Source organism: Nilaparvata lugens, chromosome 1 (assembly GCF_014356525.2).
Source record: "Nilaparvata lugens isolate BPH chromosome 1, ASM1435652v1, whole genome shotgun sequence".
In the NCBI taxonomy this organism is placed as follows: domain Eukaryota; kingdom Metazoa; phylum Arthropoda; class Insecta; order Hemiptera; family Delphacidae; genus Nilaparvata; species Nilaparvata lugens.
The window spans coordinates 54,680,048-54,695,060 of NC_052504.1; the positions used below are offsets into that span (position 1 = coordinate 54,680,048).

Below are 15,013 nucleotides of genomic sequence, written 5' to 3' on the forward strand. Positions count from 1 at the left end.
TCCGAAATTATCGTCTACATATCGTGTTCTCTTTATTTGCGGATTTCTCTCTTCGAATCGTTGACATTGTTTTTCTTCTTTCTCTCCTGCTGGACTCTGCTGATAGTCATTACGACGATCACCTCCATGAAAATTCGAATCGTATCTTCTACCTCCTCTGCCTCCATTGTTGAAATGATTGTTATCTCTACGCTGCTGTTCGTTACCAATCTCCTGCTCTCTCCTTTGCATTTGCGGACTTTTTCTCTCTTCTCTTTTTACCCATACATTCTTCTCTTTTTGTTCTTGCTTCTCCCTTAATTCATTCTTTTCAACATCGATATTTTGCAAGCTCCATTCTTCCAATAGTTTTTCCATCTCGGGCACTGTCTTAACATTCCTATTGAATCTAGCTGTTTCTAGTCCAGTTCCATAATGTTTGACTAGTTTTATTATGATTTCTTCATCCGAGAGTGCTGGTGTCAAATTCCTTGCAATGAGCATCTGCTTTATGAAGTACTCACTTGCGTTTAACTTCCTCCCTCTAATAAATTTTCCGGTTCTCAATCTCTCTCGCACTGAATCTTGGATGAGTTGGCTCCAGAATTTATTAGTGAAACGCTCCTCAAATTGTTCTAAAGAGTCAATGCTAGCCTGAATAATCATCCACCATGCTGAGTGTTGACTATCAAATGACTTTTCAATGATGCTTGATTGCTCACTCCAGTTGATTTTTCCACTACGCCGCAAATATTCTTTCAACTTGATCAAAAATTGCATAGGATTCTCCAGATATTTCTCAAATTTTGGCACTTCATCCGATCCCCTACAGCTGGTGTTGACGATAATCGGTTGTGTCCTGGCCTTCTCGAATTCCGTTCTCATCCTTTCCTTCTCTCTGTAAAATTCCGTGAGCTGCTCCTCAAATCTTTTAAAGGCTGCATTATCCATTCCACCTGATTTCTCTGATAGCTCCTTTCTCACCGATGCGATCTCTGTTGAAAGTCTCTTATCTATTCTCTCGACGTTTTTCTCAACTGCTGTTATTTTAATTGCTATCTCACCACAAATCTCTTTAGTTTTTTCCTCCATTTTCTTCTCAAATCTTCTCTCCAGCTGTTCTACATTGCTACTTAACTTTTCTAACTTTTCGTTCATTTCTTTCTTATTATCTTCCAATTTCTTACTGTTTTCTTCGAAGCTGGCACCCATATCTTCCCTCATACTTGTTAATAAGTTGAAAATCTTGTCCATTTCGTTCCCTGATAGTCCCGCTTTACTCCTTTTTCCACTCGGAATTTGCTCTTGGTCGTCATGAGAGTCACCAGGTTGATTTACCATGTCAGAATTCGGTAACATCTCCGGTGAATATTGCTCCTGACTCTCACTGGTCTCGATGGTGTTGTCTGTGCTTCCCTCACTGCTTTCGAAATTTGTTGTGGTGCTCTCATTTGTTGCCATTGTGTCTGATTGAAGTGTGTTCACAACCCTATTTCTAAGAAAATATCCTGACATAGGTAACCTATACTACGAACCTATTACTAATCCTACTTATCACGAAGCTCATACATGACCCAAATAATGTTCATACAGAAGATTAAAATACTGTTTAATAAACTACACCCACAAATAAAAAATTCAAAATTTAACTTTCTATGATGCTTGACTGGATAAAATAATATACAAAAGATATAAATGATACTATACTCAGGGCTTCCTATTCTATATTTCTATACCCAATTCTACTAATATAACCCAAAATTATGTTCACAAAAATAATATAATGAATGATTGATTGAACCCAAATAACACTCTTTTGAAATAAAGCTACCCAAAGTAATATTGAATGAGAATAAATAATATCAACTTTCCTATAACCAATATAAAAATCTACATATAGTTGAGCGCACCAAATACGAATTCAAAAATTGATATACAAAGTAATTAATTAAGTGAATAGGTTAAACACTGAGAATTTGAAGAATTTAAATGGATAACTTTCCTACCTGGCAATACTAATAATAATAATTATCACACTTCTGTAGCACACTCAATAAGAATTTCACACAAATGGAGGTGATTATATATACCAATTCACTATTATGCACTTTCACTTGATACACTTCAGCAGATTAACTTAGAATCTGGCCCCACGTTGGGCGCCATTTTGAACTCTTTCCCACTGTCGGTCTTTGTTTAGAGTGGGTTTCGAACTCCCTCACTCTATACGGTATTTTGCCCGGCGCCAATCAATTACTATGAATTGATAAAATTAAACTAATAAAATTGAATTGATTTGAATTGATAAAATTAATTACTTTACTGTAACTTCACTCACTGTGTGGATACTTATATTTCACTCACTGAACTAATAATAGTATTGAAGAAAAAGATAAAGATAGATAGATCAGGGTCGTGTGTAAGGGAATGTATAAAGTGAAAGGCAAAACAAAGGTTAATTATGAATTTATTATTGAACTTTAAATTTATATGAATTTATAAAAAATTGATCAAAAATATAGTAATGATTAGATATAAATACAAGATGATTAAGTTTTTGAAAGTACAACAGTTCAAGTTTAATTTTAAACAACAAAATTTAACAAACAGTTCTTATTACTTTTATCAGGTTACTTGAAAAATAAGTAATAAAATCAAAATATTGAACACCCCTAGTTAAAAATACGATTATAGTCAAAAATAAGAGAATTGATAAATTTTAAAGAATGAATATGATTAGGGGAGCCTTGCTTTAAAAAACTATTATTTGTGCTTAGAAGAAAATTTCAACTGTAAGCTTCAAGAAATTAATTAAGATTGTGTCTTTAGATATGAGTTTAAAGAGAAGTAATAATTAAGTTTGCTCTTTACTATGATGCTATGAAATTTTATATACTTATTTGGGCTTTTTAGGGTGGGGTGGTGTGGATTTTAAATGAGAAAAATTGAAAATTCTAAATACAATCTTTACCTGGCTCAGTCAATTCCCTATAGGATAATTGAAGTCTGAGACCAAAACTCACTCCTACACTGAACACTGTCCAAAATCCAAGAGACTCACAGCAACAAACAGCAACTAACTGCCACTAACTGCAACTCAAATGCCACTAACTGCAACTAACTTGCAAGGCATGGTCTGCCTGCATATATACTAGAACCACGATCTTCCACCCCTCATCACCCTTCGCCCTCTAGCTCCGCCTACACTCAAACTCATCAGCTAATATTCTGCTTACAAATTGAATTCAAATATCAATTTGAATTCACTATAATGTTTATTATGTTAAATCATTTTAAACTATGGCTCCCCTTCATTATTAAAACAAATGATATCATATATTTTATCAATATTTAAACTCTGAAGTTTGGATACTGACAATTGAATGCATTGATTTGATTAATACAGTGATCAATCTTATAAATCTAATATTGAAAATACTTCAATAATAAATACATGAAATGAACAAACTACAAAGTCATACAGTACATCATTACAATCGAGTTGAATAAATCAAATTAATGAGATACCAATTAATTACTACTTAATTAATTAAGCAGGTTTCTCATACTCATTGTCAACATGTTTCAATCAAATATACCTAATTTATTCTATTTACAAATTTGTCCTTAGCCTATGAATTCGGATTCAACTAACTTAATTAGCTTATAATAATTATTAAATTATAATTTATTATATAACATTATATTTGTTGAATACTTTATACATATAGCCTAATCTACTTCATGACCTAATTTATAAATACATTTACTCATATATCATGTTTATCGTTTTATGTGATCACCATTCAAATAATTGATCATCAATTAATTCTCAAGTGGACAAGCTCCAGTTCATTGCAACCAGAGTTCACATTGGATGTGAATACCTCCACACAGTGATTCATATTGATTCGGAGAAATTGATCAAAGGTTCAAAAATTACTCTAATTATTATAAATTTCATGGGAATGTGTCAGAAATGAAAATAATACAGAATTGCACCATTCATCTATTCACTTCATTCACAAAACATTCTGTGAATGAAAACATCTTCCTGAGTTCATTTTAGTTGAGTATATTAAGTCAAGTGATTGAGTTATTTAGTAGTCTACGTCATTAGAGAAAACATTATGCGATCTGAGCACTTGTGCTGACATTTTTGTCTGGGGGTGGGCAAGCAAGTTAGGGGTTGTTGAGAAGCAGCAGGTTTGCAAAACGCACGTGCGCCAGATTGCTTCCATTGACGAACCCCCAGGGTCAATGCACTGTAAGTGACGTCATCGCCATGACGTCATATCTGGGATTCGGCCAGCCAGGCTTTGTTGCCAATTCTACCCATTTCATGGTCTTTTAGGCCCTTCTCGTCATACGGTACTGCTAGCACAGTTCTATCGATTGTCAGTCATAGAAATTATTCCAAGCCTGTGTTCCCTGTGTTTACTACCCAGCCACTGCAATAAATGCACTCAGTAAATGAGTCGAATTGGTGTGGGCTCCAATTACGTCTCCAGAGCGCGTTCTATCACGATGACCTTCAAGTTTGCTGATGGAATATCGATTCCTAAACAATCCCTCCACAAACTTATCAACTTACAACGTGACACAAGTTCCTTGATAAAAAAATCACCAAAACCTGCTCACTATCAGGAAAATTTATTCAACAAGAACACTCATTTCCTGAATACCGGGATAAAACTTCTTTATTGGAATTAACAGTAAACTTCGATAGAGCGATCGACTAGAAACGTAATTTTCTCCTTGTATCATCATTTTATCACAACTTGAAGCTACCGACAATATTAGGAGTACTTGCTCGGAATTGAGAACCGGGGAATATGACATGCAAGGCGCCTTCAACTCGAATATATTCACAACTTCTAACTACATAATTAATTAAAAGATTGCCAGTTCATGCAGTCTTCATACCGTTCTTATATTTATCTCTCTAGCAGATTATTGTAGGTTGATCTCACACAATAAATTCCAAAAGTGCCTTTAGAAAAGATTGGAGTGGACAGTTAAGAAGCTCACACACTTACATGCATCTCTATTCTCCCTACAGAACATGAACTAGGTTTGTACTGTCTATAAACATCCTTAACAATTTATTTCAATGGTTTATGGAAGAATCTTCAAGAGCATTTTTTCACCATAGTCCACAAACGTGGACTATGAGAAAAATTGTTCAAAAATGTCGCTAATGTCTCTCTCACTACTTACTGTGTCATTTGTGGAAGGACGTAGATCAAATTGATTCATTTTGTATAGATTGCGATAATTAATCAAGGTCTTGAATGTATTGTCACTTAATATAATTCAATTTAGAGCAATGAAACTGAGATTTGGAACTACAGTATTTTTTCACCTTAATTATCACCTTTAAAATACTGATATTGGAATCAGTATCTGAAACTCAATATTCAACATCATTGTGGATCATGACTTCCGCTTATAATCGTACATGAACAATAAATACATTTTATTCCAACATAAATTAGTATAGAATAGAATGACTGTCTTTATTTTCCCTAGAGAAATTGTGATTGATGTGCACAGGCTTTGTAGTTCACAATCTCTGTAGTGGAAAATCTACAATCGAATACCCTTGTCACTCTTTCTTTACTACAAAGTGTATAACTTGCCCAACCGGCGATCTTATGTGGAAACTTGACGTTGGAAAAGTTGTGGTAGTTGACGAACCACGAAGACGCTGTATGCCAGCCTGCCCTGTCGTGTCTTGAGCAGACGTTTTTTAAGGTACAGGTGTAAGAAGGTTGCGGGTGGGCTGCGGGGTTGAGAAGGGGGCATTATCGCTGTTGTAGGTTTATATCGATTGTGTCAACAAAGACACACCCTTATCTTGTCTCACTTCCATGCCTCTTATAGAATTAGTCCTTTTGCCAACGAACATGCTATATGCCACTATGACCATCTGTGATTTTGTTTCCAGCCCTTTTTTCAAACAAAAATATATTTTATTTTCTCAATAACTTTAGCTTTATTATTTTACCTGATTTCTTTAGCAATACTCATACTAGTTTCATGTTTCACCTTACTCCGCATCACGAGCGTTGAGATTTGCTTGAAAGTCATTCCATGTTCTTTTTTTAGTGAATGGTTTGGGAATGTCAGAATGTTCAAATCATGTCAATTCACAGAAGTCGGCTACTGCAATAGACTTTTTCCATCTTTTTTAAAATGAGAAGCTCAATGTCTCAACTTCGTACAATATTTGATTTTGTTCACTCATTCATTCCTTTTTCAGAATATTCACCGAAATGAATCATCATAGCTGGATAAATGATGTATCCAGTCGGCTCATATATTCTATCATTCATTTTTAGCCAGTCTCTCACTTACATGAATCAATTATTATGGAGAGTTAAAAATCATAATCTATCAATGAATGATTGAGTTCACAGTGATTGAATTGAACGAAGTATTGACTTCCCTTGTTTTTTTAAATACCCTTTCCACTCAAGCTGTTCAACTTGATTAATACCATCCACACTCTGATTCTCGGACATCTTGGATCTGTGAATTTCATGCGTGCATTTATTTGGAACTTATGTTTTCTGTTCTTCAAAAGTCAAAACATACCTGACCTGAAGACTCCCTCCAGAGTCCACCTGACAGCTGTTTCAAATCCTTAAAGATTCATTGAAAAACCTCCATTGAGATCGTGTAAAACCATTATGTTCAATCAGTGTTTTGACCTGAGAATATATTTCATTGCCTTCTTATCCCAATTTTTTTCTATGATGATTATAGATCATCCTTAGGTTTCAATAAAAATACTCATTGAACATATTTTATTTAAACATTCTAAAGAGAGTATATTATCACTATCCAATTATTGAATCAATGAAACCTTATATCTGTATGTAACTCATTATGAGAGAATACTTACATCATGAAATGCCAGCAAAAATAAGATTGACACTATTCTTACAAGTTATTCACTTAATTATCAAAGGGCGCACATTACAGAGGCAATACTTCAAAATATCGACGTCTCTCAAGTAAGATTGAACAAAAATCTCGTCTTGTTTTTCATGCTCTTGTGTAAGTTTTGAATTGAACAAATATTGTTGTAGAAAGATTACTGTTTGAACTGAACTTTTTTCAACAATATTCACTATTACCTGATATTTTGTAAAATGATTCAATTCATCAACAATAATTTTAATGTTTTCTCTTTTGATTACAGGGACCAAGTTTTTATGCAGCGAAGTTATAGCACCAGTCAAAAGCGAAGTTGACGATATTTATCTGTACATAATTAACTTTGAGGACTTAACTGCACCACCGCCTACTCTCGAAGATCCGAGTGCCAATCATCGCCTTAGTAAATGTGAGTTATCTCTTTTTACTCTCTCCTCGATTGAATACATTTTGGAAAATTCAAAATTCAATGCTGATTTTAAAATCAATTTTAAATTTCACAAATTCAAGTGATAGATCAATTGTCAATTTTTACAAAAATGCGCTGGAAACATTGAGTAGGATATTATCATTCATATTTGAGAGAGTAGTTGGTCATCACGACCATGAAAGGGCTACTGTGTTTCCATAATAGACTACAATGTTGTTAGTTCCTAACCCTTCCAGCAGAATGCGGTGTTGGCAATTCCGTATCCCACTTCCTTTGAATTTTTATATTCCATATTAAATTTATATTAACGTCTTCCCGGTTATCTTCTTCTGTTTTTCTCGGTTTCCTAGTTCTCCTCAAGGTAGTAACGATTGGAAATAGAAAATAATGATTTGATAGCTCAATCTAGCAAGGTTATTTTGTTAATATTACATACGGTAGTAGAATAACATAACATAAATCATAGATCTTCAAAATACATTATTATCAACAACTCTACAATAATCATTACTACAATAATCAACTCAATTGGATTCATCAATTATTATTTATAATTCACACAATTCATAATTCACATAATTCATACAACCCATGCAGGAACAGCAGAACATGGAATAAGAAGAGATCATTCCATTTTACTCATTCAATAGCGAGCAACTTATTCTTCAGAATCGGAAGAGGCACTCCAGAACTCAAACAAGCGTAACTGTTGAGAGATTTATCTCACGAATTCATTGTATCTTTCTAAATAAAATGTTATGAGAATTTGTTTGTGACACTTTTCTCTGCTCTTTTTCAGTGTCTTCAATCGTAGTTTGGATCCCTTTCCAATTCTAATGCCAGCAACATCGTGCATTGAATTATTCAGATTATCAATCTCTATTACATTGGTATTCAGCGAATGAGTTTCAAACTCTCGAAAACTCAAATGCAGCAAACTTAGCTTCTACAGATTTCTAAAGACATTAAATCTCTCACAACTCCCAAAATATTTCGAGAAATTAAAAAAAATTAAAAGTACAAACTCTTTACTTACAAAAAATTATTACAAACACCAATCATCTATACAAGTCAACAAAGCTGGCATTTTGTTCTATGGAAAGCTATGATTTTTCAACGATCTAAGAAAACCCGATCACTCTTATTTTTTAGTATAATTGTTTCTAATTAATCAAACTCATTTCATGAGTCTATAAGGTCTCAAGTAGGATGTAGGATAAGCCTTAGTATATTAAGTATAACTAGGATATAGCTTTTAAAAGAGTGATTGTCAGTGTTGGCTCCTTACAAGAAAAGTATTGAAATCTTACAATCCATAATCAGTTGATGCTCAAGAGTTAAATCAATATTATTTTTATATCACACTATAGAGTGAAATTACTACTTTCAGACAACTCACTGCTCGCTCCCACATATCCCCAACGTTCTCTTTGTAATCTATATCGGGGACCGAGCTTCGCTCTGGAGTACAAAAGAATAAAAAAATTATTATGAAAGAAGAAATAATAATAGCATCATGGTTCATTCAGAAATGTTCTATCTAATCACAGTAAATTAAGATTAATTCCCAGATGAATGCAAAAATTTCATTCACAAAGGCCCGGTTGCTCAAAAGCCGGTTAAATTTTAATCCTGATTAATTTCACGTGAACCAAATTAGAGGAGACCATTTGAAAAAGATGAATCTGCTGGAATTAATTAGGATTGAAAATAACCCGGCTTCTTTGCAACCGGCACTAAGTACCTGATTGAATGATTACAAAAGTTCAACAGCTGAGTCATAATTTCTTATCCTTCAGCGAGTTTTCCCAGGGATGAGACCTAGTGCAATCGAATTTTTATATTATAAACATAGTAGGTTCTGAATTTTGTGAGAATCGTTAGAGCCGTTTTCGAGATCCGGTGAAATACAAAAAATATAAACATCTGAACATCTAAACATCTAAATATCTGAACATCTAAATATCCAAACATCTAAACATCTTAACATCTAAACATCTAAACATACAAACAGAAATTGCTCGTTCAATTGACCGAACGTAGTGAGGTCTATGTTTCAACTCTATTTGCTTTTGTCTGTCTGTATGTAACGCGATTACGGCCAAACGCGTTGATAGAATTCGATGAGATTTGGCAGGAATATTCCTTTTTACACTGCGCGTCAATGTATACACAAGGTTTTTTGAAATTTTGCATTTTAAGGATTATGTGAAAAGGAAAGGAATTCCTTCATACTCTGATATCACTATATAATATCATCTACTTTGAAGATAGGATCAATCAGATAATTGATATTTGATAATGTATATTATCTTGGTTTCCTGTTCAAGTACTCCATCTCCTGTTCAGCAAAATCCGCCTCCACTCATTATCTTGTTCTAATGAAGATATCGTGAGTCAAGTGGGGAAGTCTAGTCTCTGACTATTATTGATTGTCAATTCCACTTATTCATTTATTCAATTATAATGAATGGCCATTGAATCATCATCCTTTCTCAAGAGTCCAGTCTTACATTCCACTACCTTGCTCGATTGTTCAAGTTCTTGAATTTTCTACATACAGAGTGAGTCATATGTATGGGAACCCCTCAATAAGTTGGAGACTGTTGTAGATATAATACTGTAACTTTCAGGATAAGTTATTGGTCGAATACTCAATCTTTTGACGTACAACTGGATTTCAACCCCTCATAAGGGTGTGACTTAGGGGTTGAAACTCGAATATTTTAAACGTAAACACCCATTGTGTGGTACATCATTTTCAAGGCCTTTTCAAAACAAGAAAGATGACATCAATAAACATGCTCTATAATACTTGTATTCAAAATGGCGGCTGATTGAAATTTAAGTTTTTAAAGAAATGATTGATAAAACTAGGATAACGCCTGGCAGTTACAATCACAATTGAAATTTCATAATGGTGCTTGTGATAAGAGAAGAAACTGTGATTGCGACATTGTAATACAGTCCGACTCCATAAAATATCTTGGTGTTGTGCTTGATGATAGGCTGACTTGGTCTAATCATATTAAAAATCTGAGAACATATCTTTTTATCCTCCTGAGAAAATTTTATTTTCTTAGAAGAATGCCTCCCCAGGCAGTCTTGAGGGAATTGTATTTTGCTTTGGTTGACTCTAAAATTAACGTTGGTATAACTTGTTGGGGCTCTACATATAAAACCAATTTGAAGCCTCTAGTCACGTTACAAAAATCAATAATCCGAGTGATGAAAGGTGTTAGGAGAACAGAACACTCGTTCCCAATCTTCCAATTTTACAAATGTCTACCACTGCGGTATATTTTTGTTTTTAAGGTTCTGTATTCTTTCTTTTTGTTATCAGGTGATCGCAGTAGGCAGGTATATGAGGTGGATCACCTATATAGCACAAGAAGTGCAACTAATAACATTTTAAGGCTTCCTAGACTACATACAACCTTTTTCCAAAAATCATTTGTTTTCCTTGGCCCCAAATTTTTCAACAATGTGCCTCATTCAATTAAAAGAACTAATAATATTTTTTCATTCAAAAAACAGATTTTCAAATGGCTTATTAGTATTTCACCAGAACTTATTGAACGTTTATTCATTGTAACTGATTAATTAAGTTGTAAAATAATAGCACTAGTACACATGTGATTTCTATTCTTCAATTGCATGAATGGTGAGTGAATCTGCGAGTGAATGTAGTAGCATTAACTAAATTGTTTTCACGAGAGACTCCTACTTGCAAACAATTTTTTTATAATTTAGCAAGTAGTATTTTTGTTTTGACTAATAAATTATAGTGATTTTGTATGATAGTAACAAAATTCATTTTGTTTTGTTGAATCCTAGTTGGATAAGTTTATGAATCTACAAAATGTTATATAATGTAAATTGTCATTTATGATGTCAAAATAAAAAAGTGTTTTGATTTGAACTTCAATCAGCCGCCATTTTGGATACAAGTATTGCGGAAAAATTTTATTCATGTCATCTTCCTTGTTTAAGAAGGCCTTGAAAATGATGTACCAAACAATGGGTGTTTACGTTTAAAGTATTTGAGCTACAACCCCTAATTTCTGTAAAAACTAAAACTTCAATAAGCCACCATTTTAGATACAAGTATCATAGAACTCTTTTATTGATGCCACCTCTCTTGTTTTAAAAAGACCTTTAGAATGATGTACTACACAATGGGTGTTTATATATAAAATATTCGAGTTACAACCCCTAAGTCACCCCCTTATGAGGGGTTGAAATCCAGTTGTACGTCAAAAGGTAGAGCATTCGACCAATAACTTATCCTGAAAGTTACAGTATTATATCTCCAACTTATTGAGGGGCTCCCATACATATGACTCACTCTGTATATGTGATTTGGATTAAACTCTTATATTTGAACTTTAATAATCTGTCACTTTCATTATGTGTGAACTATCATATATATGTGATTTGGATTGAATATTTGAGCTGTAATAATTTGTCGCTATCATTTAGGTTTTATATTAAGAGTATAGTTGTGATTTTTACCTATTACAGTATTGTTGTTTTTGTTGGCAGTCGATCGTGCCAGACAGTCATTTAGACAATCGCTGCGAATGCCTCTGAGGGGTCGCGGACTGCGGCTGACCGGCTACCTCACACCTCCCACTGCCGAAGAAGAACAGGGCTCAGAGGATGATCAGAGAAAGAGCGAAGCCCAAAGGTAAGCAGGCATGAGGACTATGATGAGAAAAAGATCTACACGAAAACTACTATATTGTTCTGCTAATAAAAATTTAATTGATATATAATTAACTACATAGTATCCTTTCTTTAAAACTTTTATATAAATACCTTAAAGGAGGGTAATATGTAGTTATGCCAAAATTAATTTGAAAATTTAAGTAGCAGTATAAAAACTTTTCATTATAAGATATCCTATTATATTAAGCGAGCAATTTCTGTATATAATTATGTATATATATTTATATGGTTATCTAGTTATATGGGTATATATTTATGTTCAACGGATCTCGAAAACGGCTCTAACGATTTTCACGAAATTTGGATCAAAGTAGGTTTATGATATGAAGATTCGATTTCACTAGGTCTCAACCCTTGGATAACTCGCTGAAGGACATTGAAAGGATGAATACGTCCTTGGGGAAACAACTGGAAATTTTGTCGTCTGTCGATACCGTGATGGGAGAGAGTGAACGAGTTCATGTGTGTGGGACTGTGTCAAAATTATAACTCAGCTGTTGTACTTTTGTAATCATTCAATCAGGTACTTAGTGCCGGTTGCAAAAAAACGGGTGATTTCCTATTCTGATTAATTCCAGTAGATCCATATTTTTTAATTGGTCTTCTCTGATTAATTTGGTTCACGTGAAGTTAATCAGGATTAAAGTTTAACCGGCTTTTGTGCAACTGGGCTTTTGTGAGGGAAATTTTTGCATTCCTCTGGGAATGAATCTCAATTTACTGTGATTAGATAGAACATTTCTGTATGAATTAGAATGTCGGGGACCGAGCTTCGCTTTAGAGTACAAAAGCATAAAAAATTTATTACGAAAGAAGACAATAGTCTGTTAGTGTACAATAGTACATAGTATATTAACAAATATTGTAGCAAGCATAGTAAATTATAGTGAATCGAATTCATAGTTTATCTATTTGTAATTGATTATGTGTTTGTTTTTTGAAGTGTGAATAGATTGTTATTTTGATGAGTGATAATAGCTTAACCTAGATTTGATTTGGACTGTAGTATAGATTTGAGAAGGGACAGTTTTGGGCATAAGCCTGTTGTGCCTTCTCATATAATTGTAGAAATAATTGTACGACTGAGAAAATGAATGAGTAAATCTAAACTATAAATATTCAATCTTTCGTTACAAATGTTCTATGCTTTTACACTCCAGAGCAAAGCTCGGTCCCCCGATATTTATTCATAACATAGCCATTATCCTATTATATTAAGCGACCAATTTCTGTATATCTGTTTATATTTTTCTATTTCTCTATTATTATATCTGGTTATCTGGCTATCTGGTTATAAATAATTATTTATGTTCAACGGATCTTGAAAACGGTTCTGACGATTTTCCCGAAATTTGGAATATAGTAGGTTTATGATATCAAAATTCGATTGCACTGGGTCTCATCCCTAGAAAAACTCGCTGAAGGACATGAAAAGAATAATCCATCCTTGGAAAAACAAATGATGATTTTGTCGTCTTTCGATAACAGAAGATGCGTGTTCCTGTGTGGGAGATCAGCTGTGTAATCCATTAGCTTTCCGTATCTCTCGAGAAATCTAGAAATTTTAATTGACTCAATCAAAATACAGTAATCTGATTTGTTGACATGAGATGGTATCTATCTATATATATAATAGCGAAATGGCACTCACTGACTGACTGACTGACTGACTCACTCACTCGCAGAATTAAAAATCTACCGGACCAAAAACGTTCAAATTTGGTAGGTATGTTCAGTTGACCCTTTAGATCCGCACTAAGAAATCTTTTGGCAATATTTCAACTCTAAGGGTGGTTTTTAAGGGTTTAAAGTTCGTCTTTCAGCATGTAGATTCTTCTTATTCTCTTGATTATAATTGAAAAAAGGCCATACCATATGTTAATATAGAACTATAATCTAGAGAGAGTACCTCTTCGAAACAGTTTTAACTGGAACTAAATTAATAATTTTGTCAGGTTGGCATTGAGTTGAGTTGACTTTGTTAGGTTGGCACCAAGTTGAAGATTTAAATGCACTTATCGCGGAAAAATTGATTGGGCACTGCTACTTCTATTGGAGCTATCCCTGGGAATATTATATTACTAGCCGTCAGGCTCGCATCGCTCGCCATATCCGTTTAGCCAAACGTTTAGTCTGGAACCCCGACTGGATCGTCCCAACATATGATAAAAATTCTCAAATGAAAAATGCAGGCGAGCGAAGCGAGCCTGCTGATCTCATTCTTGGACGATCCAGGGGCGGAGCCCCCTGGCTAGACGGATATGGCAAGCGAAGCGAGCCTGACGGCTAGTATATTATAATATTCAAAGTAAATCATAATTTTACAGTTCTAAGTGATTAGTGAGTGTTATTCTGTTATTCAATTTGGTATATAAACAATCTAAATTAGAACTTTTATGTTTTCAAATATTTGGACTGAAAATTTCACCTGAATTCAAGTGTATGGAACATAACCTACTTTTTGGAATATTCATAGTGTATAAATCAAAATTTGGGGAAGAAACAGTTTTGGGCTGTGCCTGTTAGTTCAAAGTACCAAGTTCAAAGTAGCACAATTTTACATGCATTTAACCTATAAGTAGCAACCATTTCGATTATCGAAATCATCAAATTATGATATTCCTAATCTAAGTTTTCCCAACCAAAACTTTTCTTACCTAAGCTTTTCCTAACCTTAGCTTTCCTAACCTAATATGTTAGAGGTGTTTGATATGTCGTGAACAAATTTAAGTTAGTGAAACTAAATTATTTTTAAAAATTTATGATGAGTTACCGCCGTTTATTTCTTGTGATTTTGTGTTCAAAATGACATACTGAATCGATCCCAACCAAAAATTTGATGACAGGTATTTTGGCACTGGGCCTACACTTGAGCCGATTTCTTTTTATCGATAGAGAAATAACGAGCAACGCTCAGTGCTCCGATAT

General features: G+C 33.9%; 1 protein-coding gene across 10 annotated transcripts in view; it reads left to right on the plus strand.

Moving 5' to 3' along the window:
• The window catches only part of LOC111057561 (potassium voltage-gated channel subfamily H member 6), a 288,140-nt gene that overhangs the window by 52,093 nt on the left and 221,034 nt on the right, over positions 1-15,013 (plus strand). For all 10 annotated transcript variants that reach the window (XM_039436886.1, XM_039436872.1, XM_039436881.1 and 7 more), the window contains exons 3-4: positions 7,190-7,333; positions 11,900-12,044. In XM_039436886.1, coding sequence (XP_039292820.1) covers positions 7,190-7,333; positions 11,900-12,044 — 289 coding nt within the window. The remainder of the gene's footprint in view (positions 1-7,189; positions 7,334-11,899; positions 12,045-15,013) is intronic.